This window comes from Anabrus simplex, chromosome 3 (genome assembly GCF_040414725.1).
Source record: "Anabrus simplex isolate iqAnaSimp1 chromosome 3, ASM4041472v1, whole genome shotgun sequence".
Lineage (NCBI taxonomy): Eukaryota > Metazoa > Arthropoda > Insecta > Orthoptera > Tettigoniidae > Anabrus > Anabrus simplex.
Genome location: NC_090267.1, coordinates 306,748,044 through 306,770,767, shown reverse-complemented (window position 1 = coordinate 306,770,767; position 22,724 = coordinate 306,748,044). Strand labels below are relative to the sequence as shown.

Sequence of the window (22,724 nt, the reverse complement as noted above, 5' to 3'; positions counted from 1 at the left end):
ACTCAACATGGCTTAGCTGTGTTGATACTGCTACACGGCTGAAAGCAACGGGAAACTACAGCCGTAACCACCTCCCGAGGACATGCAGCTCTCTCTGTATGAAAGATGTACTGATGATGGCTTCCTCCCGGGTAAAATATTCCGGAGGTAAACTAGTCCCCCATTCGGATCTCCGGGTGGGGACTACACGAGAGGGGGCGATCATCAGGAAGATGGATACTGACATTCTGCGAGTCGCAGCGTGGAATGTTAGGAGTTTGAATCGTTGTGGTAGGTTAGAGAATCTGAAAAGGGAGATGGATAGGCTAAAGTTAGATGTAGTTGGTATAAGTGAAGTACGTTGGCAGGAAGAACAGGATTTTTGGTCAGGCGACTACCGAATTATCAACACGAAATCAAACAGGCGTAATGCAGGAGTTGGTTTAATAATGAATAAGAAAACAGGGCAGCGGATAAGCTACTACGACCAGCATAGTGAAAGAATTATTGTCGCCAAGATAGACACCAAACCAGTGCCCACCACAATAGTACAGGTCTATATGCCTACTAGTTCAGCGGATGATGAAGAAATTGAAAGAATATATGAGGAGATAGAAGATTTAATACAATATGTCAAAGGTGACGAGAATCTAATTGTGATGGGAGACTGGAACGCAGTGGTAGGCCAAGGAAGAGAAGGTAGCACAGTAGGAGAATTTGGATTGGGACAAAGGAACGAAAGAGGAAGTCGGCTGGTTGAATTCTGCACTGACCATAATTTAGTCCTCGCCAATACTTGGTTCAAACACCACAAACGACGGCTGTATACGTGGACGAGACCTGGAGACACTGGAAGGTATCAAATAGACTTCATTATGATTAGGCAGAGATTCAGAAACCAGGTGTTGGATTGCAAAACTTTCCCAGGAGCAGACGTGGACTCTGACCACAACTTGTTGGTCATGAAATGCCATCTGAAGTTGAAGAAATTGAAGAAAGGAAAGAATGCAAAAAGATGGGATCTAGACAAGTTGAAAGAAAAGAGTGTGATGGATCGTTTCAAGGAACATGTTGCACAAGGACTAAATGAAAAGGCCGAAAGAAACACAGTAGAGGAAGAGTGGAGAGTCATGAAAAATGAAGTCAGTAGGGCTGCTGAAGAAATGTTAGGAAGGAAGAAAAGATCAACTAAGAATCAGTGGATAACTCAGGAGATACTAGACCTGATTGATGAACGACGAAAATACAAGAATGCTAGAAATGAAGAGGGCAGAAAAGAATACAGGCGATTAAAGAATCAAGTGGATAGAAAGTGCAAGGTAGCTAAGGAAGAATGGCTGAAGGAGAAGTGCAAGGATGTCGAAGGCTGTATGGTCCTGGGAAAGGTAGATGCTGCATACAGGAAAATCAAGGAAACCTTTGGAGAAAGGAAATCTACGTGCATGCATATTAAGAGCTCAGATGGAAAGCCACTTCTAGGGAAAGAAGACAAAGCAGAAAGATGGCAGGAGCATATCCAACAGTTGTATCAAGGTAACGATGTAGATAATTTCGTTCTGGAACATGAAGAGGCTGTTGATGCTGATGAAATGGGAGACCCAATTTTGAGGTCAGAGTTTGACAGAGCTGTGAGTGACCTCAATAGGAACAAGGCACCTGGAATTGATGATATTCCCTCTGAATTACTGACTGCCTTAGGAGAAACCAGCATGGTAAGGTTATTTCATTTAGTGTGCAAGATGTATGAGACAGGAGAAGTTCCATCCGATTTTCGGCAGAATGTTGTTATACCTATTCCCAAGAAAGCCGGTGCTGACAGGTGTGAAAACTACCGCACTATTAGTTTAGTATCTCATGCCTGCAAAATTTTAACACGTATTATTTACAGAAGAATGGAAAAACAAGTTGAAGCTGAGTTGGGGGAAGATCAATTTGGCTTCAGAAGAAATGTAGGAACACGTGAAGCAATCCTGACTTTACGTCTGATCTTAGAGGATCGAATCAAGAAGGACAAGCCCACGTACATGGCATTCGTAGATCTAGAAAAGGCATTCGATAATGTTGATTGGACCAGGCTATTTATGATTCTGAAGATGATAGGGATCAGATACCGAGAACGAAGAATTATCTACAACCTGTATAAAAATCAGTCTGCAGTGATAAGAATCGAGGGCTTTGAAAAAGAAGCAGCAATCCAGAAAGGAGTGAGGCAAGGCTGCAGTTTGTCCCCTCTCCTTTTCAATGTTTACATAGAACAGGCTGTAAAGGAAATCAAAGAGAAATTTGGAAAGGGAATCACAGTCCAAGGAGAGGAAATCAAAACCTTGAGATTTGCCGATGATATTGTTATTTTATCTGAGACTGCAGAAGATCTCGAGAAGTTGCTGAATGGTATGGATGAAGTCTTAGGTAAGGAGTACAAGATGAAAATAAATAAGTCCAAAACAAAAGTAATGGAGTGCAGTCGAACGAAGGCAGGTGATGCAGGAAATATTAGATTAGGAAACGAAGTCTTAAAGGAAGTAGATGAATATTGTTACTTGGGTAGTAAAATAACCAACGATGGAAGAAGTAAGGAGGACATAAAATGCAGACTAGCACAAGCAAGGAAGAGCTTTCTTAAGAAAAGAAATTTGCTCACTTCAAACATTGATATCGGAATTAGAAAGATGTTTTTGAAGACTTTTGTGTGGAGCGTGGCATTGTATGGAAGTGAAACATGGACGATAACTAGCTCAGAAAGAAAGAGAATAGAAGCTTTTGAAATGTGGTGTTATAGAAGAATGCTGAAGGTGAGATGGATAGATCGAATCACGAATGAAGAGATACTGAATCGAATTGGTGAGAGGAGATCGATTTGGCTAAATTTGACGAGAAGAAGAGATAGAATGATAGGACACATCTTAAGACACCCAGGACTTGTTCAGTTGGTTTTTGAAGGAAGTGTAGGTGGCAAGAACGGTAGGGGTAGACCAAGGTATGAATATGACAAACAGATTAGAGCAGATGTAGGATGCAATAGTTACGTAGAAATGAAAAGGTTAGCACATGATAGGGTGGCATGGAGAGCTGCATCAAACCAGTCTATGGACTGATGACTCAAACAACAACAACAACAACAATAATAATAATAATAATAATAATAATAATAATAATAATAATAATAATAATAATAATAATAATAATAATAATAATAATAATAATAATAATAATAATAATAATAATAAAATGAAATGCCATGTGACCTCCGGAGAGGCCTGGTGCAGGTCTTTTGATTTGACTCCCGCAGGCGACCTGCACGTCGTGATGAAGATGAAATGATGATGAAGACGGTACATGCACCCAGTTCCCGTGTCAGGGGAATTAACCAATTATGGTTAAAATTCCCGACCCTGCCGGGAATCGAACCCGGTACCCCTGTGACCAAAGGTCAGAGCGCTAACCATCTAGCCATGGAGCCGGACATAATAATAATAATAATAATAATAATAATAATAATAATAATAATAATAATAATAATACATACATACATTACATACATACATTATCATTATAGACTGTTATGCCTTTCAGCGTTCAGTCTGCAAGCCTCTGAGTATTTACTAAACGTCGCCACAATCCTCGATTTGCAACTAGTGTTGTGGCCTCATTTAGTTCTATACCTGTTATCTTTAAATCGTTAGAAACTGAGTCTAACCATCGTCGTCTTGGTCTCCCACTACTTCTCTTACCTCCATAACAGAGTCCATTATTCTCCTAGGTAACCTATCCTCCTCCATTCGCCTCACATGACCCCACCACCGAAGCCGGTTTATGCGTACAGCTTCATCCATCGAGTTCATTCCTAAATTAGCCTTTATCTCCTTATTCCGAGTACCCTCCTGCCATTGTTCCCACCTGTTTGTACCAACACTTATTACACTTTAATAATAATAATAATAATAATAATAATAATAATAATAATAATAATAATAATAATAATAATAATAATAATAATAATAATAACATTTGTTACACATTCCGCCAAATTACTTTAATAGTTTTCAGAGACGCCGGATGCCAAAATTTTGTCCCACAAGAGTTCTCAATGTAAAACATAACATAGTCTATTTGCGGTTTGGATTCTATCTATAAATAACGTGCCCATTAATCTATCTACTCTAGGCTAGTGTATTTAAGCACCTTCAAATACTACCGAATTAATCCGGGACCGAGCCCACCAACTTCATATCAGACGGCTAGTGCTCTACCGTCTGAGTAACTCAGCCCACAGTATCATTTCTCAATATTTGGACTTCGAGATGTGGAATACAAACCACATCTCACCGTCATGGTTAGGCAGCCACCTCTGACTGTCAGCAGCAGCCCAAACTTTAATTAATCTTCGGGGCCTTCTCATGTCTTCTCAGTCTTTATAAAGATCCAGGTATATGGAGGGTAAATGTTGCTCTGTTGTCGACGATTATTACGGGCGTCCTATGGTTCTCCATGATAACCCATGCGTGCTATTTTCTGGTCCAGTACACGTTAATTCAACTTCTCAAAAATTACAGCAGTGAATCAAGAGTGCCGTGTGAAACAAAGACGACAAATGGTTCATTTGCTCAAGATGCACTTTATGGAAGTGAAAACAACCCACATTTCTAAGTTTCGTGGTGAGCCAATTTTTTCATGTAAAAATATGCAATAAGGATGAAAAATGAAAAGATGCATTTAATAATTCCCAGGTAAGTAATAAACAGGATGTAACAAAAGCCACACGATAAACTGAGAATTAATAGTAATGAGCATGACTCTGTTTAACGGCTGGAGCCCTTCCTAACGGCAACCCTTTATAGAGAGATGTATTCACTATTGCGTGTTTCTGTGATGATTGGTAGTGTGTTGTGTTGTATGTATACAAAGAGGAGTGTGTTGGGACAAACACAAACACCCTGTCCTCGAGTCAGAGGAATTAACTGGATGCCCATAAAATCCCCTACCCGGCCTGGAATCGAACCCGAGACACTCTGAACCAATGGCTCCGACACTGGCTATTTATTCAAGGAGTTAATAATAATAATAATAATAATAATAATAATAATAATAATAATAATAATAATAATAATAATAATAATAATAATAGTAATAATAATAATAATAATAATAATAATAATAATAATAATAATAATAATAATAGAGCCTCCATGGTTCAGGTGGCAGCGCATCGGCCTCTCACTGCTGTATACCGTGGTTCAAATCCCGGTCACTCCATATGAGATTTGTGCTGGACAAAGCGGAGGCGGCACAGGTTTTCTCCGAGTACTCCGGTTTTGCCTGTCATCTTTCATTCCAGCAACATTCTCCAGTATCATTTCATTTCATCTGTCAGTCATTAATCGTTGCCCCAGAGGAGTGCGACAGGCCTCGGTAGCCGGCACAATTCATATCTTCGCCGCAAGTTGGGGGAATGATAATAATAATACACCCACGAACTACTTTTACGATTATCGGCGATGCCGAGATGCTAGAATTTTATCCACGTGCTGGAGAATCTACTGACACGAGACCTCCCTTTTCTTTGCCAAGACCTTCATTCTTTGGAGGTTCAGTCTTCTTCCTTTTTTCTGTTCTGGTTAATGTTAAGAAAGGATGATTTCCAAGTTCTAATGTCCCTTAAAATAATATTTATCACAACCACCACCACATGGTATATTCCTTATATACTGAAGTGTATAATCCAAGTCTTTTTGAGTTACTTTCGTCTACGCTAACGCCAGTGGCCGAGTGGTTAGGTTGCTAGCTTCTTGTACCCATGATGAAGAGTTCTATCAGTTCCTACAAGAGGCCAGTTTAACAATTTCAAACTGTTGTAAAAACCATCCACTGAAAATAGTTAATAAAGATATTCTTCTAACTGTCCCTCCCACTCATTAGTTCCGTATTCCATGGCCTTCCCACCTTGTAGTAATGCTCTGACAGGCCACTTGGCGAGAAGACGTAGCATCATGCCCTAACCTTATCACTATCTGATGGCCACATGGCGAACAACCAAAGGCCATAATGAATAAAACTATTCTGGCCGAGGTTAAATGTTTTTGAGGACAGAAAAACATATAGCATGCCATGTTCTTATGTCGGCATATACTGTAAAAGGAAACCCAGTAAACACGGCTACTAAATAAATAAATAAATAAATAAATAAATAAATAAATAAATAAATAAATAAATAAATAAATAAATAAACAAATAAATAAATAAATAAATAAATAAATAAATAAATACAATGGAGACGCTTCGTAAATTAATGCAATGCAATACTTACTGAATCGCCCTTGTGTACCGCAAACACTGTAGCAATAATAATATTCAAATTTGACATTTTAATGCCGCATCTCATACATTCTGAGTGATTAGTTTTGCTTGTTTCACAGCGTTGCTTTTTTTTTTAAATAGACGTTATGTACTGTAGATTCAGTACTTGTTGAAGAGGCGAGGCTCGAATTCAAGCACACCTTCATTCATCTTGAACTTGGGCACTTGCATAATACTTGTCATTTTCATCTTGTTGTTCAACCTCTACCTTGACCTACATGCATTAGCCTTGCTTTCGGTGCTGTTGCTCTTACTGGCATTAGGTAATCATTTTCTCGAGTGGGAGGAACGCGTTCTGATTTGCTGTTTAGATGATTATGCAAGTCCAATGAAATTCTGCTGTTTGCTTTACGTCGCACCGACACAGATATGTCTTATGGCGACGATGGGATAGGAAAGGCCTAGGAATGGGAAGGAATTGGCCGCGGCCTTAATTAAGGTACAGCCCCAGCATTTGACTGGTGTGAAAATGGGAAACCACGGAAAACCATCTACAGGGCTGCCGACAGTGGGGTTCGAACGCACTATCTCCCAATTACTGGATACTGGCCGCCAATGAAATTCACCGGTTGAATAATAATAATAATAATAATAATAATAATAATAATAATAATAATAATAATAATAATAATAATAATAATAATAATAATAATAATAATAATAATAATAACTTATGTATATCATCATTATAAACCGTTATATCTTTCGGTATTCAGTCTGCAAGCGTCTGTGCATTTACTAAACGCCTCCACAATACTCTATTTTTAACTAGCTATATGGCCTCATTTAGTTCGAAACATTTTTAAATCAATAGAAACTGAGTCTCATCTCCATCGTCTTGGCCTCCATCCAAATCTCTTACACTCCATGACCAAGTCCACTATTCTTCTATGTAACCTATCCTCCTCCATTCGTCTCACATTTACCGACCACCGAAATCGGTTTAAGCGTACAGCTTCATCAATCGAGCTCATTCCTTAATCTTTATATCCTCATTTCGAGTACCCTATTGCCATTGTCCCAGCTTTGTACCAGCGGCCATTACCGCTACTTTCATGTCTGCAACTTCAAACTTATGAATAGGATACCCTGACCGAGCGAGTTGGCCGTGCGGTTACGGGCGCGCAGCTGTGAGCTTGAATTCGGGAGATAGTGAGTTCGAATGCCACTGTGGGCAGCCCTGAAGATGGTTTTCTGTGGTTTCCCATTTTCACAGCAGGCACACGCTGGGGTTGTTCCTTAATTAAGTCCACGGCCGCTTCCTTCCCACTGCGAGTCCTTTCCTCTCCCTGTCTGTGTCGGTGCGACGTAAAGCAACTTCTAAGAACAATTTTTATCCTGATCCATCCAGCTTTCATTCCCGTACGTCAAATCTGGTCTGAAAACAGACCGGTGTAAGGATAGTTTCTTATGGGGGATGAGCTCTTTCTTACAATACTGTTAATTGCAAATGCGACCTCACTGCATTAGCTTTGCAGCATCTTTATTAAATTTCACTAACTAAACTACCGCCCTTGGATAATAAAAGTCCTAAATACCTGAAATGATCTACCAGTTCCAGTTGTATACTACTAACGTGACATTCACTTCTCTTAGATTTCTTACCTAGCGACATCACTTTAATCTTAGAAAGGCTTAGAAGTCCCCGGGCCAGACGCTATTAAAATCCCCGACTCGGCCGGGAATCGAACGTGGGACCCTCTGAACCGAAGGCCTCAACGCTGACCATTCAGCCAATGAGTCGGACGATACAAAGAACAGTCATATGTTTCATTCATCAGTTCATCGTAAGTTGTCTATAGACTGGCAGCGTGTTAGCCAAGCCACTTAGTTACTGAATTCTCATCAAGGTTGTCGAGGTTCTAATCCCAACCAATGCATGTGGGATTTTTGAAGTGAGAAGTTACATCCCTGTGGTTTGAATTTCGCGTAAAACTGGAAGTCCTGGCACTTTTATCACGATATCAACAGTCACGGAAAACTACAAGCTTGTCTAAAGTTTCGTAAGACTTAAACGGATAACCAAACCAATTCATCGTTTATAACGTTCATAATCAGCATACTGTATATTCAAGCAAATATCATTATAGTTCTGTCTGTATACTTCACATTGTTGTCCCATATTTCATTCCTACCGCGATTCAAGTTGAAAAGTGGTTCAGGTAAATTTGTATTTGTTTGTTTGTTTGTTTGTTTGTTTGTTTGTTTGTTTGTTTGTTTCTTAAGATATTAGGAGACAACGGCTGGACAGAAGTTTACGAAACTCAGTATTTCAGTTGAGGGACAGCTGGGTTGTGCACTAGGGTATAGTGTATATTATCTGATTAACATAGTAATATTGAGTGGGGGTCTCAAAGTAGGAAATATCAAATAACTCCGTTAAGATCAGTTATATTTTAAAGATAATTACATTACAAAGTTGTGCAGAATATTATTTCCAACCTTTTATATTTCGTACTTATTTATCGAAAGACGAACAATACCGGACTTTTCACAAACTTCGGAACTTCCAAATATTACCACAAGTATTAATTATATCTAAAATCTCTACATAACAAAAGGGAAAGGGAATTCAATGTTAGATATCTATCAACCGTATAGATATATATTTACAGTTTGTTTTAGGTCGCACAGATACACATAGGTGTTACAGAGACGATGGGATTGGAAAGGGCTAGGAGTGGGAAGGAAGGAGCCGTGGCCTTAATTAACGTACAGCCTGGTGTGAAAATGTGAAACGATGAGAAACCACCTCCATGGCTGCCGACAGTGGGGTTCGAACCCACTATCTCCCGGATGCAAGCTCACAGCTGTGCGCCCCTTACCGCAAGGCCAACTTGCTCGGTCCGTCTATATTTTACTTAATGAGCTATGATAATGGAGATGTCCACTATTTGAGATTTTTATTGCCAAGTTCGATCAGGAGCGAGTATTGCTGACGTGAGAATAATGTTCTGTCGAGTTAGCTGGCGATGGAGTTAATTTTTGTCGAGATTGTTTTGTAAGGAGAAAGACTACATGGTCATCAGTCCATATTGTCAGGAGGATACTGAAAATATACCGTTCAGGCACGTGATAAGAGCTTCCATATCAACAGGAGTGGTATCTTATTAGCCTCTCCTGCTAACCATATAGTTGTAGATAATTCAATAACCAGTCAATGAATGGTAGCACAGCTACGTATTATTTACTGATTTTTTTTTTTTTTTTTTGCTAGTTGCTTTACGTCGCACCGACACAGACAGGTCTTATGGCGACGATGGGACAGGGAAGGACTAGGAGTGGGAAGGAAGCGGCCGTGGCCTTAATTAAGGTACAGTCCCAGCATTTGCCTTTTGTGAAAATGGGAAACCACGGAAAACCATTTTCAGGGCTGCTGATAGTGGGGTTCGAACCTACTATCTCCCGAATACTGGATACTGGCCGCACTTAAGTGACTGCAGCTATCGAGCTCGGTTTTACTGAATTTAATTCCAAATTAAGATGCATTGTATCTTAAGTAGGAGCAATTCAAAAACCCTATCTACCTTCGTATTTACATACGGGACGAGCACTTTATTTTCCTTGTTTTACTAACAAATACTGATCTGATGAAAGTGCCCCTCTGTTTATAAACGAGATCAACAACATCCCTTCACGTTTTCTCTCATTTAAACTTTCACCAGGTAACCACACTTTTTCCATAGTATATAGCATTTAAAGAGAGCAGCAGTTTGGACATGGAATCGTTTTCAAAACACAGGCAGTATTAACTTCTCCTGCTAACCATATAGTTGTAGATAATTCAATAATCAGTCAGCGAATGACATCACAGCTAGGTATTATTTTCTGAATTTAATTAAAAATTAAGATCCATTGTACCTTGAGTAGTAGCAATTCAGAAACCCTAGGACAACAACTGCGGTAGATGTCCTGTATGTGCGACTTCTAGCCCGCAGAAACCCTGACCACAATGCCATCATGATTAACAATGGCTTTACGGGGGCCATCGGGAGACACGTCTTCAACGAAACTGTGCGGAACAAACTCCACAACGTATCTCTGTATTCTAGACGGTCATGAAGAGGCCCGGCTCTTAAACGCAAACACCAAGCTGAACGGTACTGTTGGACACAAAATCACCAAGAATGGACTATGGAAAACTGACGCAAATTTCTCTTCACGGATGAATGCCGCATATGTCTGATACCCGATGACCGTCGACAACCTGTGTGGAGGGCACCTGGTAATGCTGCACGCCAAGGGACATCCCGTCCATGGAGTTCAGGAAAGTGGCGGTTCAGTGATGTTCTGGGGTGGCGTCAGACGCCATTGTTGTCCATCCAGGACACACTCAACGCTCTCCAATACAGGGATAACATTCTCCAGGCCATCGTTGAACCGTTTCATCAGCATTTTGGAGAATAATTGAAGTTTTTGGACGACAACTCCCACGTCCTTTTGTGCAGGCATGGCCAATTATTTCAGCAATCGTGCCCGACTGGATTGGCTTTCATGTTCCCCGATATGAATCCCATGGAACATGCTTGGTTTCGATTGAAAAGAGCTATGCGAATACTTCCTGCCCCACTACAAAGTCTACACGCAGGATTGCCACTGTAGAATGGGATAACTTAGACCAGCAGTGGTTAAATTAACTCGTGGGCAGCACGTAGGGTGATGGTTTGCATTCATGCAAGGGGGCATTTTACTCTGTTTTGAATAAGGTTGATACATAACGGGCTTACCTCAAGAAAAGTGAGTTGTGATTCTGTTAGATTACAGTCGAAGTGATTTGTGTGGTTTTGGTTGCCAATAAACTGGAAGACACATTACTTTTAAAGTACCATTTCAACATTGTATAGAATGCCTTAAAACCTTTGTTTGGCGGGTGAATGCATAACATTTGTTTCTGATGTGTGTATTATCTGGTGCTAAGAATGTTCTCTCTTGATTCGTTCCAAAGAAGACTGTATGAACGATTAATACTGATGTAAAGGCAAACACTAGCTTCCTAAATGTTGGGAGAATGCTAATTTCAGTAGAGCAGACTGAATGGTTTGGTTACGTAGCTGTAAGTTTAGATTCAGCATTCGAATCCAATCGGCAGCCCTGAAGACGGTTTTCCGTGGTTTCCCATTTTAATGCCAGGCAAATTTTGGAGCTCCACGGCTATTTCCTTCCCAGTCCTAGCCCTTTATTACCGTTGTATCGCCGAAAATCTTCATGCGACGTTGAACTACTATAATAATAATAATAATAATAATAATAATAATAATAATAATAATAATAATAATCATAATAAGCCTCCGTGGCTCAGTCGGCAGCGCGTCGGCCTCTAACCGCTGAGTTCCGCGATTCAAATCCTGGTCACTCCATGTGAGATTTGTACTGGACAAAGTGGAGGCGGGACAGGTTTTCCTCCGGGTACTCCAGTTTCCCTTGTCATATTTCATTCCAGCAACACTCTCCACTATCATTTCATTTCATCTATCAGTAATTAATCATTGCCCCTGAGAAGTGTGACAGGCTTCGACAGCCGGCACGTTTCCTGTCCTTTCCGCAGGATGGGGGCTTCATTCATTCCATCCCTGATATGGTCATTGACTGGAAAACAGGTTGTAGGTTTTCATTTTTAATAATAATAATAGTCATAATAGTAATAATATTGGCATGTACATTTAATAACGGAAGCTGCTCCAAAAGCACAGCTGTTTTGCTTGAAAAGTAATAGTTTTAGGAGTGAATTAAAATATTTATTCACAATTGATATTATTATAGTACACTGCTATAATTAATTCCATTGTTTAGATTGCTAAGAGAGGCTACTTTAAAACGTAGTAGTGAAAAAATTAATCCATTTTTCATCATATGAATGTATATCAATACCTACACCTACCGCAAGGCAGACACCAAAGAAGAACTGCTTGTAAGTGAAACAGATTAAAATGGAGTGGGCCTGACAAGTCGCGCTAAATGGCTGAGTTATTGAATCATGTTTATACAGTTCTTGTTTCTGCCCACCTTCTTATGTGTCAGAAGCAATGACCTGATGTAATGCATCTGGCATACAACATGTTGTCTGATAGGTTTTAAGCAAAGTGAACGTTATTTATTTCATTGTAATCCAGTAGTTCAAACGAGTGGTACCGGGACAGTCAAGAGCGACCCGCCGTACCCAGTATTTTATGAGTATATCCAAGGAAGACATTTGGCTACCTCCTGCACCAGCGCTTTTACAACCTAAACAGACCGGTGGTTGTAAGATCCTGTCAAGGATTTCGGAGCCAACATATATACGAGTAACAAAGGAAGTACTGTATTTATCATGTAATAAAGCATATTAATAAATGTTTATTTTGGGCACGTTATAATCCAATTTACATATATGACAGACCATGGTAAAGGATCGATATATTGTGTTAATTCTTATGGAATATTGGTAAACTAATATAAGGGTTAATGAGTATCATAACGGGTCTTCATGCCACTGACAGTCAATTTAAAATACAGCTTTATTAACTTTTAGAAATTTAGTGGGGGAGTTGGAGAAGACTCTATTAAAATCATAGTAATAACAGCATGGTGACACACTGTATATTTGTAGCACCCAAAGGAAAGAAAGTAGTTTGTAGATAGTTCGACAGTTAAATAGTTTTCAACAAGACGTACTTCTTTTGCTATTTGCTTTACGTCGCTCCGACACAGATATGTCTTATGGCGACGATGGGATAGGGAAGGCCTAGGAAGTGGAAGTAAGCGGCCGTGGCCTTCATTAAGGCACATCCCCAGCATTTGCCTGGTGTGAAAATGGGAAACCATGGAAAACCATCTTCAAGGCTGCCGACAGTGGGGCTCGAACCCACTATCTCCCGATTACTGGATACTGGCCGCACTTAAACGACTACAGCTATCGAGCTCGGTAAATCCTGAATCTAAGCTTCCGCAGGGGATACAAAGTTGTACTGTCGAGGGTGTTTGCTGTTAGGAACACAGACAGTTCGGTCAGTATGGATTCAATCTTTACTACGAAAATGGCATATCGATGCTTCACAGAGCTTTCCTATGTTATTTTAAAACAAAACTTTTACCACTTATGATTCAATGTAAATCAGAAGAAAAACGCATTTGTCTTTAAATATTCTTCTTCTTCTTCTTCTTCTTCTTTCTCCTCTTCTTCTTCTTCTTCCTTTTTCTTCTTACTCTACTGCTTTTACCGCATCCTAGAGGGGTAGCGGGTGCGAACTGTGTCGCACATGGGGACATTGCCATGTTTTACGCCTGGGTGCCCTTCTTGATGCCACCCAATGTGGAGGGAAGTATTCCGTCTTGCATATTTCTGTGGTATTTGGCAGTGCAATGTGTCTTGTGTAGCCTATATAAAGGGGAGAGTGTTGGGACAAACATAAACACCCAGTTCCCCTGTCAGAGGATTAACCATATGCGATTAATATTCGCGACCCGCCCTGGAATTGAACTCACGACCCTCCGAACCTAAAACTTCATTGAAAGAGATTAAAGACTGTTTGAAAATTACGTTACAAATGCATAGTTGTGACTGTCATTCTTCTTTAGTAAATAAATACATCTGTCTATTGCTTTCCTTTTTTTTTTTTTTTTTGCCTTTTCACTTAGGCAGTGCTGATTTGATTTGACGTGTACCAGAAAATCATCATTAACACTCAGTCGTAGACGCCCAAGAGAGATCTAGTTTACTCTATCGTCCAGTAGGCCTAGAGTACAGTAGAATGGAACGTCGAAAAATGACGAGCAAGCCGCCAGACGGCATCAAGTTAAAATGCCAGTACACAGCAGCTGAGGCCGTACAATTATTATTACTACTAAATTATTCCAAGTCCGCCTCTGTGGTGTAGTGGTTAGTGTGATTAGCTGCCACCCATGGAGGCTCAGGTTCGATTCCCGGCTCTGTCACAAAGTTTGAAAAGTTGTACGAGAACTGCAACGGGGTCCACTCAGCCACTGGAGGTCAAATGAATAGAGGAGGGTTCGATTCCCGTGGTTTCCCACTTCTCCAGACAAAAACCAGGATGGTACCTAACTTACGGCTACGGCCGTTTCCTTCCGTCTTTCTTGTCTATCGCTTCCAATTTTCCCTACCCCACCACAAGGCCCCTGTAAAGAATAGCGGGTGAGGACGCCTGGGCGAGATACTGGTCCTTCTCCCCAGTTGTATCCACGACCCAAAAATCTCACGCTCCAGGACACTGACCTTGTGGCGGTAGAGGTGGTATCCCTCGCTGAGACCGAGGGAAAAACCAACCCTGGAGGGCAAACGGATTAAGAAAGAAAGAAAGAAAGAAAGAAAGAAAGAAAGAAAGAAAGAAAGAAATTATTCCAACATAAATAAACTGTACTTTTATCTGCTGGATATTGGATTTATCACCGACACAACTAACTATCGTATCAATGCTTTCGCACATTGGTATTTTTATTCTCAAAATTACACAAGCGTAGTGTGTCACTTTTAATCACAGAGCAAAAGTCAAGGAAAGTCTTTCTTATTTCCAACTGAACAGAGTGCAAGAATATTACAAATAAATTTTGCATCAAGATGATTGTAGAAATTTGAATATAGCAGAATCTTAACTAATGAAGTTCTGGAAACATTTCTAGAGCGTGAAGTAGGCTATTACTTACAGAAGAAACTTCGTTAGAAAAAAACTCTGACACATTCTGAAGGAAACGGTATTTCTTTTTCTGTGACTCTTCCCCCAGCAAAGTGAAATAAATTATAATGCATTTTAACAAAAAACTGTGGAAACGTTACCATGGACATGCTAAGGAGCGCCTGCATTAGCCTAACTTAAGCAGTAAATGGGGGCTAATAATGCATAATTAGGAGAAAACAATGAGAGTTGAATCTCACCTTTGTGGTCCAAAGCTTCCTGGGACGTAGCTGGTAACACCTGAAACAAGAAAAAAAGACAAGATATAATTCGTTTCCTTGCTGTGTGATTCAAATTTCATCCATGAAAAAGGACAGCACAAAGCTAATTCAATTTATTCTATAATCTAGCCTAATTAATTGAAGTACCAGTAGTGTAGCATGCTAATACAGTATTTATGTGCCTTACGTACTACTACTACTAGTCTACTACTACTACTACTACTACTACTACTACTACTACTACTACTACCCTATTGCAGACATTTTAATCGGTTCCATTTAGGCTGCGTGCGAGTGATTTTGATGTCCTGTCCTTTTTTTTTCTTTCTTTCCTAGCTCGTATTCACCAACATCAGTTACGTTTGCTGTTATTTTAGATTTCCAAACCTCGGGTAATGTCATTACCTTGGATAACGCTCACTTCCGTATACACCACATCATTTACTATCTCGGTTTACCGAAACTAAGTTTTCGTTTCAATTCAAGTTTGAATCGCAAATTTTTCATACTGACGCACGGAAAACAAATGACTACGTGCTTCCGCCACCATCGAAATATAAACAAGTTTTTGATTCCATTCGGGGTTTGCAAATAATTTGGATAAACTATGTCGGCTATTGAGCAGAAACGAAGTAAGAAGACAAATATGACTTTCTACGAGAGTGAATTGTTATTGAATTTGGTGGCAGAAAGCATTAATAATATAGAGCATAAGAAAACAAATTATAGCCCACACATTGTAAATTTCACTCAAAGTATAAGGCAGTATTCCTCAATTCTTCATTTAAAAGTCACCAACTCGTGTACCGTACAAGATATAAGCTATAATCGAGAACTCATTTTAGGCCTACCTATGTGTCGGCAATTCCACGTTATGTTCGATCATGGATAACACTAAGGCAATCAAACAAAACCATCGCAAAAACACCTACCCTAAGCCGATTGGAGCACATACACAACCAAACCCATCCCCACCTCTTCCTACCACCCCCACGGCTCCAACCAACCCACCCAACAACAACCTTCTACTGTTCATCCTCAGCCTACTCCAACACCAAATTCAATCCAACTCAGGGCCCCCTCCGTGGATCGAGTAGCCGAGAACCTGACGAACCTAACCAGACGTACTTCCCTCCCCAACCCCCACCAAGAAAGCAAAACCTACCATGTCCAGTTCTCACTTCCTTAACTACTGACCTTCAAAAAAAAAAAAAAAAAAGCCTTCTAACCCCAAAAATATGAAGCACTGGTTCCCGGAGACGAGGCGGTGCACACACCACAAATGCTGCATATTAACGATGTCAATCAAAATGAACATCCGCACACCCACGTCAACGTAAACTCATGTTTAACGAAAGTGGTCGTCACTGCGAACAACATCGGTAACAGCCTCACTGTTCACAGACCAGCAACATTGGTCGTGGTTAGAACCTGGATGGGTGACTATCCAGTACTACCACTTACTGATACATGTAGCTGCTGTGCTAGCTATGCTCACTGAATGTACATTCGTCTTCCTGGGCGCACACATGATAGAGTACAACACACACATACAGATAAAACAAACACATACGGAGTTAAGCAACATTGGGAGTGGTCACCCACTGGATGGGTGGCCAGCACTCACAGTCCTAGTCAGCTACAAATACAGCAAAAATCATCTATGCTGGAAACTTTAATTTTTTTTTTTATAAATTCAAGCGACAAAACACACTACAGTTCAAAAACACTACAGACCGACAGAGGAGCTCCGATGGGAGCACCGGTATTGGTATTTCCCCGAGACAGGTGGACCATACAGAACCTAGGGGATGGGCAACACTGGCAGTGTCGAAGCTAAATGCATCCTCGAAATATGTCGCACGTACTTATATCCACCCAGGACGTTTATTAATTGCATAATCTTGATCATATTACTCATCGCTGTGATTTTCAGTAGTAATTAGATATTACAACCATCTTGGAATGCTATTATCTTAGATTTCTCATTTTACCGGTCAACCAATCTTCGGTAAAATTTTAAAACCGAGATAATACCCGTTATCTGAGATTTGTAGCTGACTAGGACTGTGAGTGCTGGCCACCCATCCAGTGGGTGACCACTCCCAATGTTGCTTAACTCCGTATGTGTTTGTTTTATCTGTTTGTTGGTGAATACAAACTTAACTGTTATCTCACTTTACGTACTTTAAACTAAGATAAAAGCCTTTACTCGCATTGGTGAATCCGAGCCTTAATCCGTTTACCCTCCAGGGTTGGGTTTTCCCTCGGATTTATCATGAGATCCCACCTTTACCACATCAAGGGCAGTGTCCTGGAACGTAAGACTTTGGTTCGGGGTATACAACTGGGGAGGAAGACCAGTACCTCACCCAGTTGGCCTCACCTGCTATGCTGAACAGAGGTCATTTGGGGGAGGGGGATCTGGAAGGGATAGACAAGGAAGAAGGAAGGAAGGAAGGAAGGAAGGAAGGAAGGAAGGAAGGAAGGAAGGAAGGAAGGAAGGAAGTGGCCGTGGCCTTAAGTTAGCTACCATCGCGGCATTTGCCTTGGAAGAGAAGTGGGAAACCACGGGAAACCACATTGAGGATGGCTGAAGTCGGAATTGAACGCCCCCTCTACTCACTACTTAACTTCTCGAGGCTGAGTGGAGCACGTTCCAGCCTCGTACCACTTTTGAAATTTCGTGGCAGAGTCGGGAATCAAAACCTGGCCTCCGGGGGTGGCAGCTTATCACACTAACCACTACACCACAGAGACGTCCTGTCCTACTTTACCAATTGGACGACCGAGTGAGGTGGCCATGCGGTTAGGGGCGCATAGCTGTGAGCTTGCATCCGGGAGATAGTGGGTTCGAACTAAACTGTCGGCAGCCCTGAAGATGGTTTTCCGTGGTTTCCCACTTTCATACCGGGCAAATGCAGGTGCTGTACCTTAATTAAGGCCACGGCCACTTCCTTCCCTCCCCTAGCCCTTCCCTAACACAATGTGGCGTAAGACCTATCTGCGTCAGTGAGACGTAATGCAAATTGAAAACCAACACAATTGGTCGAGACACCAGAACTCTTTACAGTGACCTATTGCTGTGCTGCTAGGTCACTTTGTTGGATGAACATCAAATGTGTAGCTCGAGATTTTTACACGTCGAGATCATACTACATAGAGTGCCAAATGGAGTTCTGTATTTTCTATCCTTCAAAGTTGGTTTATAGCCGCGATCTGGGTCCCGGAGTTCTACATTCTACCACTGGTCCACAGATGGAGCTGACTTACGTACGTATAACATGGCTTTGAACCAGGAGACTCGAGACTCATGAGTGAAAATCTGAACAACTTTGAGAATCTAAAGACATTTCAGTTAAGGCCGTCACATTAGGATGTTGTTCTCACGGCAAGTCGAGAGCCCCTCTCCTTACCCCTGTGGATAAAGTATAACGGGGCCTCTCAAACGCCCAAAATCTTACGCGTGCAAACTGAGGCGCAGAGGCTCCGTGCAGTGCGCATTGGTCCGACAAGGCTCAGCTCTGCTTGACTCGGATGGTGTAGTGTGCCGAGAGCGACGAAGCGTTCGGTGATAGACAGCTTGTTTATCAGTAAAATAGATAAGCGCAAGACAACAACATAATAATGGAGCAACCTGTTTCGAAGAAAGCACAGACTTCCGAAAATCCATTTCAATCGAACTGAGAACTTTCGTATTTTTTTCTCAGTCGTGACGATAAAGCCAAATGCTTAATCTGTGGGACAATCATTACGTGATCATCAAAAATATATTTTTCAATACAAAGACTTTGGTCGAAGTCTGCGAGAATTTGTCGAAGGAATATTTTCCTAAGCTGCATCGAGAAGCAGCTAAGATTAGCTGTCTGTTTGGTTTCACATGCATATGTGAAAGCTTTTCTTCTGTTTTGACTTGTACTAAAACTAGATTGCGTGCGAGTATTTCTGATTGTAATTTAAAGAACGCTCTCAGAATTGCTGTCTGCCCCCTTGTTCCAGACATTACTGGAATAACTGCAAAGTAAAAAGGAAAAGAAGAGCCAGAGAAGATAAATTGTAAGGCGGAGACAGGCCGATAGGGTGAGACAGATGTAGGGAAAGAGGAGTGGGGGTTTGCACTCTGGTCAACCTAGTTAAGTCTTCTCCTGCACCTTGCGCCTTGCAGTGCACTGGCGCATGCACCCTATAAATAGTTCCACAATATGCCCTACTTGTTGTAAGTCGGCTGACCCTCCAGGGATTGGCAACATGGGAGCGTGCGATGACAACCACGGTGCCTCTAGATGAACCTACGATTGCTAGTCACCTTTCCCTCTCCGACCATCCTTGGTCAATTCTTGTTCTCATACAACCCTGACTCTATTAGATTTGTGAGGCTTTAGAAAGTCTTATTTGTCCGGCTGAGTAGCTTAGAGGGTACAGCGCTGGCCTTCTGAGTTCAAGTTTGTGAGTTTGATACCGGCTCAGTCCGATGGTAGGCCTACTTGAAAGTATTCAGATATGTCAGCTTCGTGTCCGTAGATTTATCGGTACGTAACAGAACTCCGGTGGGACAAAATTTCGGCAACTCGGCATCTCCGAAAACTGCGGAAGTAGTTAGTGGGATGTAAAACCAATAACATAATTATTTATAGAGTTTTATTGTCATATATTTCATAGCCCTTCCCTTTTCTTTGTCAAATCCTCATTTTTTCGAATGTTCATCTAATATTTCTCCCTGAAACAATGATTAGTGATCACCACTTCCATTTAAGAGACGTTCACCTCCGTCATGTAACGGTTAGTGTTATTAGCTGCCGTCCTCGGGGGTCTGGGTTCGATTTAAGAAATTTAAGAATGGCACGAGGACTGGTATGTGGTTGAAATTGTACATGCAGCTCATCCCCATTGGGGATGTGTCTGAAAAAATCTGTAACACCTTGGGATGAGGGCACGACTTTACTTAACTACTTATGAGACACGGATGATGCAATTAATACTTTTGCCCCAAACCCATTACCTATTTATTTTGCCCCATCTTGCCATCATTTTAATGTAATATGATTATACTGAATGACCTTATATAGATGAATATCAAATATAAATGAATCCTATTAGAACTATATTGAATGATGCGGTTCTTTTATTGACTTAGGAGAATATAGCATATAGTCGATGTGACAAAGACATGTTTGTTTAGGCCGAAAGTACACGAGTTCAATTCTCCGTAGAAAATCAATAAACATAAGTAAGTTGGCTGCGCAGTACGACCTAGTAGCAGCAAGCTTGGAATTCAAACACCTTCATCGGCAAACCCGAAGATAGTTCTCCATGGTTTTCCATTTTCACTTCAGGCAACTGCTGAGGCTAAACTGTACCTTAAATACGGACAAAGCCGCTTCCTTCCTAGTCCTAGGCCATCCTAATCTTATCTCCGCCGAAAATCTATCTGTGTTAGTGCTACGTTCAACATCTGGCGAAAAAAAAAATCAAGAAATTTAATAACGAGACTTCCGCTTTTGGAGAGGCGAATGACCTTGGAGATAACTTAGCCTACTAGAAATGAGGACTAGAGGTGGCTTCGCTCTTTACCTTTCAAGCCCTAGTACTTTCCGAAAGCTAATCTAACACGGTAGAGTTTAAAAACTAGCAAAAATAAGTGTCCCTAGCTTCCTAATTTACCGTCCATGTTCCAGATGATAACGCTAACTAAATTTTAGAAAATGTAGAATCGAGCCCGGTGTTGTATGGTAAGAAGTGACAGTAATCCTCGGGCGACAACGGTCGGTAAATGAGCCATTCTTCTCCAAAATACTAAATTGCAATTGTCGATGCTGGACATTAAACTGCTTAGTAGCGATTTTTACTTCCAGGGAGGTGTATACCAGTGGGCCCTAATGGAAGCGGAGTTGAGCTATAAAATGAGTTAGTACTCCACCCGAGTCTGGCCATAAATGATTCAATTAGAAGTGGCTGTACCGAAGGAGATATAACGGCAGATAAATTGCATTAAGAGGATCTTGATGTGCCTTATAAGCCGCTTGCCCAATAAATACAGAGATTATCAATGGTCCAGCTACTTTGTTGCAGTAGAGATGGACAAGAAAAACCTACACATTCAACTTCTGCGGATGCCATGCAAAAGAAGCTAATCAGATGATGCAGTTGGCAGTCTCACTCCCAACAGTATGATGATGGCGGTGGTTGTTGTTTCGTGGAAAATACCGAGGTTATCAGCCCTCACGACGTGGAGTAAGATTCAAATACTTTGGTGGTTCAATAATTATGATCTATCACATGTGTTTTTTGTCATTCTGGTTTATCAATAAACCAGAGGTCTGGCTCCATAACTAAATGGTTAGCGTGCTGGCCTTTGGACACAGGGGTCCCGGGTTCGATTCCCAGCAGGGTCGGGAATTTTAACCATCATTGATTAATTTCGCTGGCACGGGGGCTGGGTGTAAGTGCCGTCTTCATCATCATTTCACTCTCATCACTACGAGCAGGTCACCTACGGTCGTCTAATCAAAAGACCTGCAATTGGCGAGCAGAACTTGTCCTCGGACACTCCCGGTACTAAAAGCCATACGCCATTTCAATGCACCAAAGCAGGTATACCAAGGCTATCCTTCATGTTTAACAGATCGCATCCCATACTCTTCCAACGCCAGTTAGTGATAATAATGGGGTATAACGACGTATGGTTCCGAAGCAGCCTGGTGCAGGTATTTCGAGTTTACGCCCATGGGCGACCTGCGAGTGTTTGAGGATGGGATCCTACCTACGATAAAATCTAATATTGTAGACCGCACAAACTCCCTGCCCCGAGCCAGATGAAATAACCAACGAAGGTAAAATTCCCAACCCGAATGGACCGCGGGACTCCTTTAATCAAAGGCCAGCATGCTAATTAGCCACGGAATTGAATTGCACTCATATTTGGGAAATATAATCTGTTTTTCCTTGTTGTTACGTACAGTATTTTCTTTACGACTGAGGTTCCTTAGCAACCTAAACAGCCCACGAGGAATATCGTCAAAAAGTCTAATTTCAGTCACCACTTCTGGTACCGTACAGCGGCACCATTAAAGCTTAGCTCACAGTTCAGCCAATCACAATACTGACGACTGTTCTGAAGGCCTAATGTGTCGTAGAAAGTGATCTTTGTTGTTGTTATCTCCCTTTTCTGTCGTTGTTTTAACTTTCCACTAATTACTCCTACGATTTTCGGAGACGCCGAGGAGCCAGAATTTTATCCCTGTTATATTTTGTTCCATGCTAGTAAATCTACCGAGAAGAGGTGCACCTTCAAACAGCACTAGACTAAGTGGGAGTCGAGCCCACCAGCTTGAACTCAGAAGGCCGGTACTGTTCAGTCTGCGCTACTCAGCTCGGCTGTTGTTATTGCTATTGCCACTGGTACAACTTTCCATAACGGATTTGGGACATCCTTGTTAACGGTGTCGTGTTCTTAGTGTGTGTAAAGGTCAGTCTGTGTGAAGATATTTCTGTGTACCGGGCGAGT

At 41.2% G+C, this 22,724-nt stretch overlaps 1 protein-coding gene across 1 annotated transcript in view; it reads right to left on the bottom strand.

Moving 5' to 3' along the window:
* Positions 1 to 22,724, bottom strand: part of LOC136867252 (ras association domain-containing protein 10) — a 612,553-nt gene that overhangs the window by 133,294 nt on the left and 456,535 nt on the right. Inside the window, exon 2 of the mRNA XM_067144392.2 lies at positions 15,200 to 15,239. Within this exon, the coding sequence (XP_067000493.2) occupies positions 15,200 to 15,239 (40 nt within the window). The remainder of the gene's footprint in view (positions 1 to 15,199; positions 15,240 to 22,724) is intronic.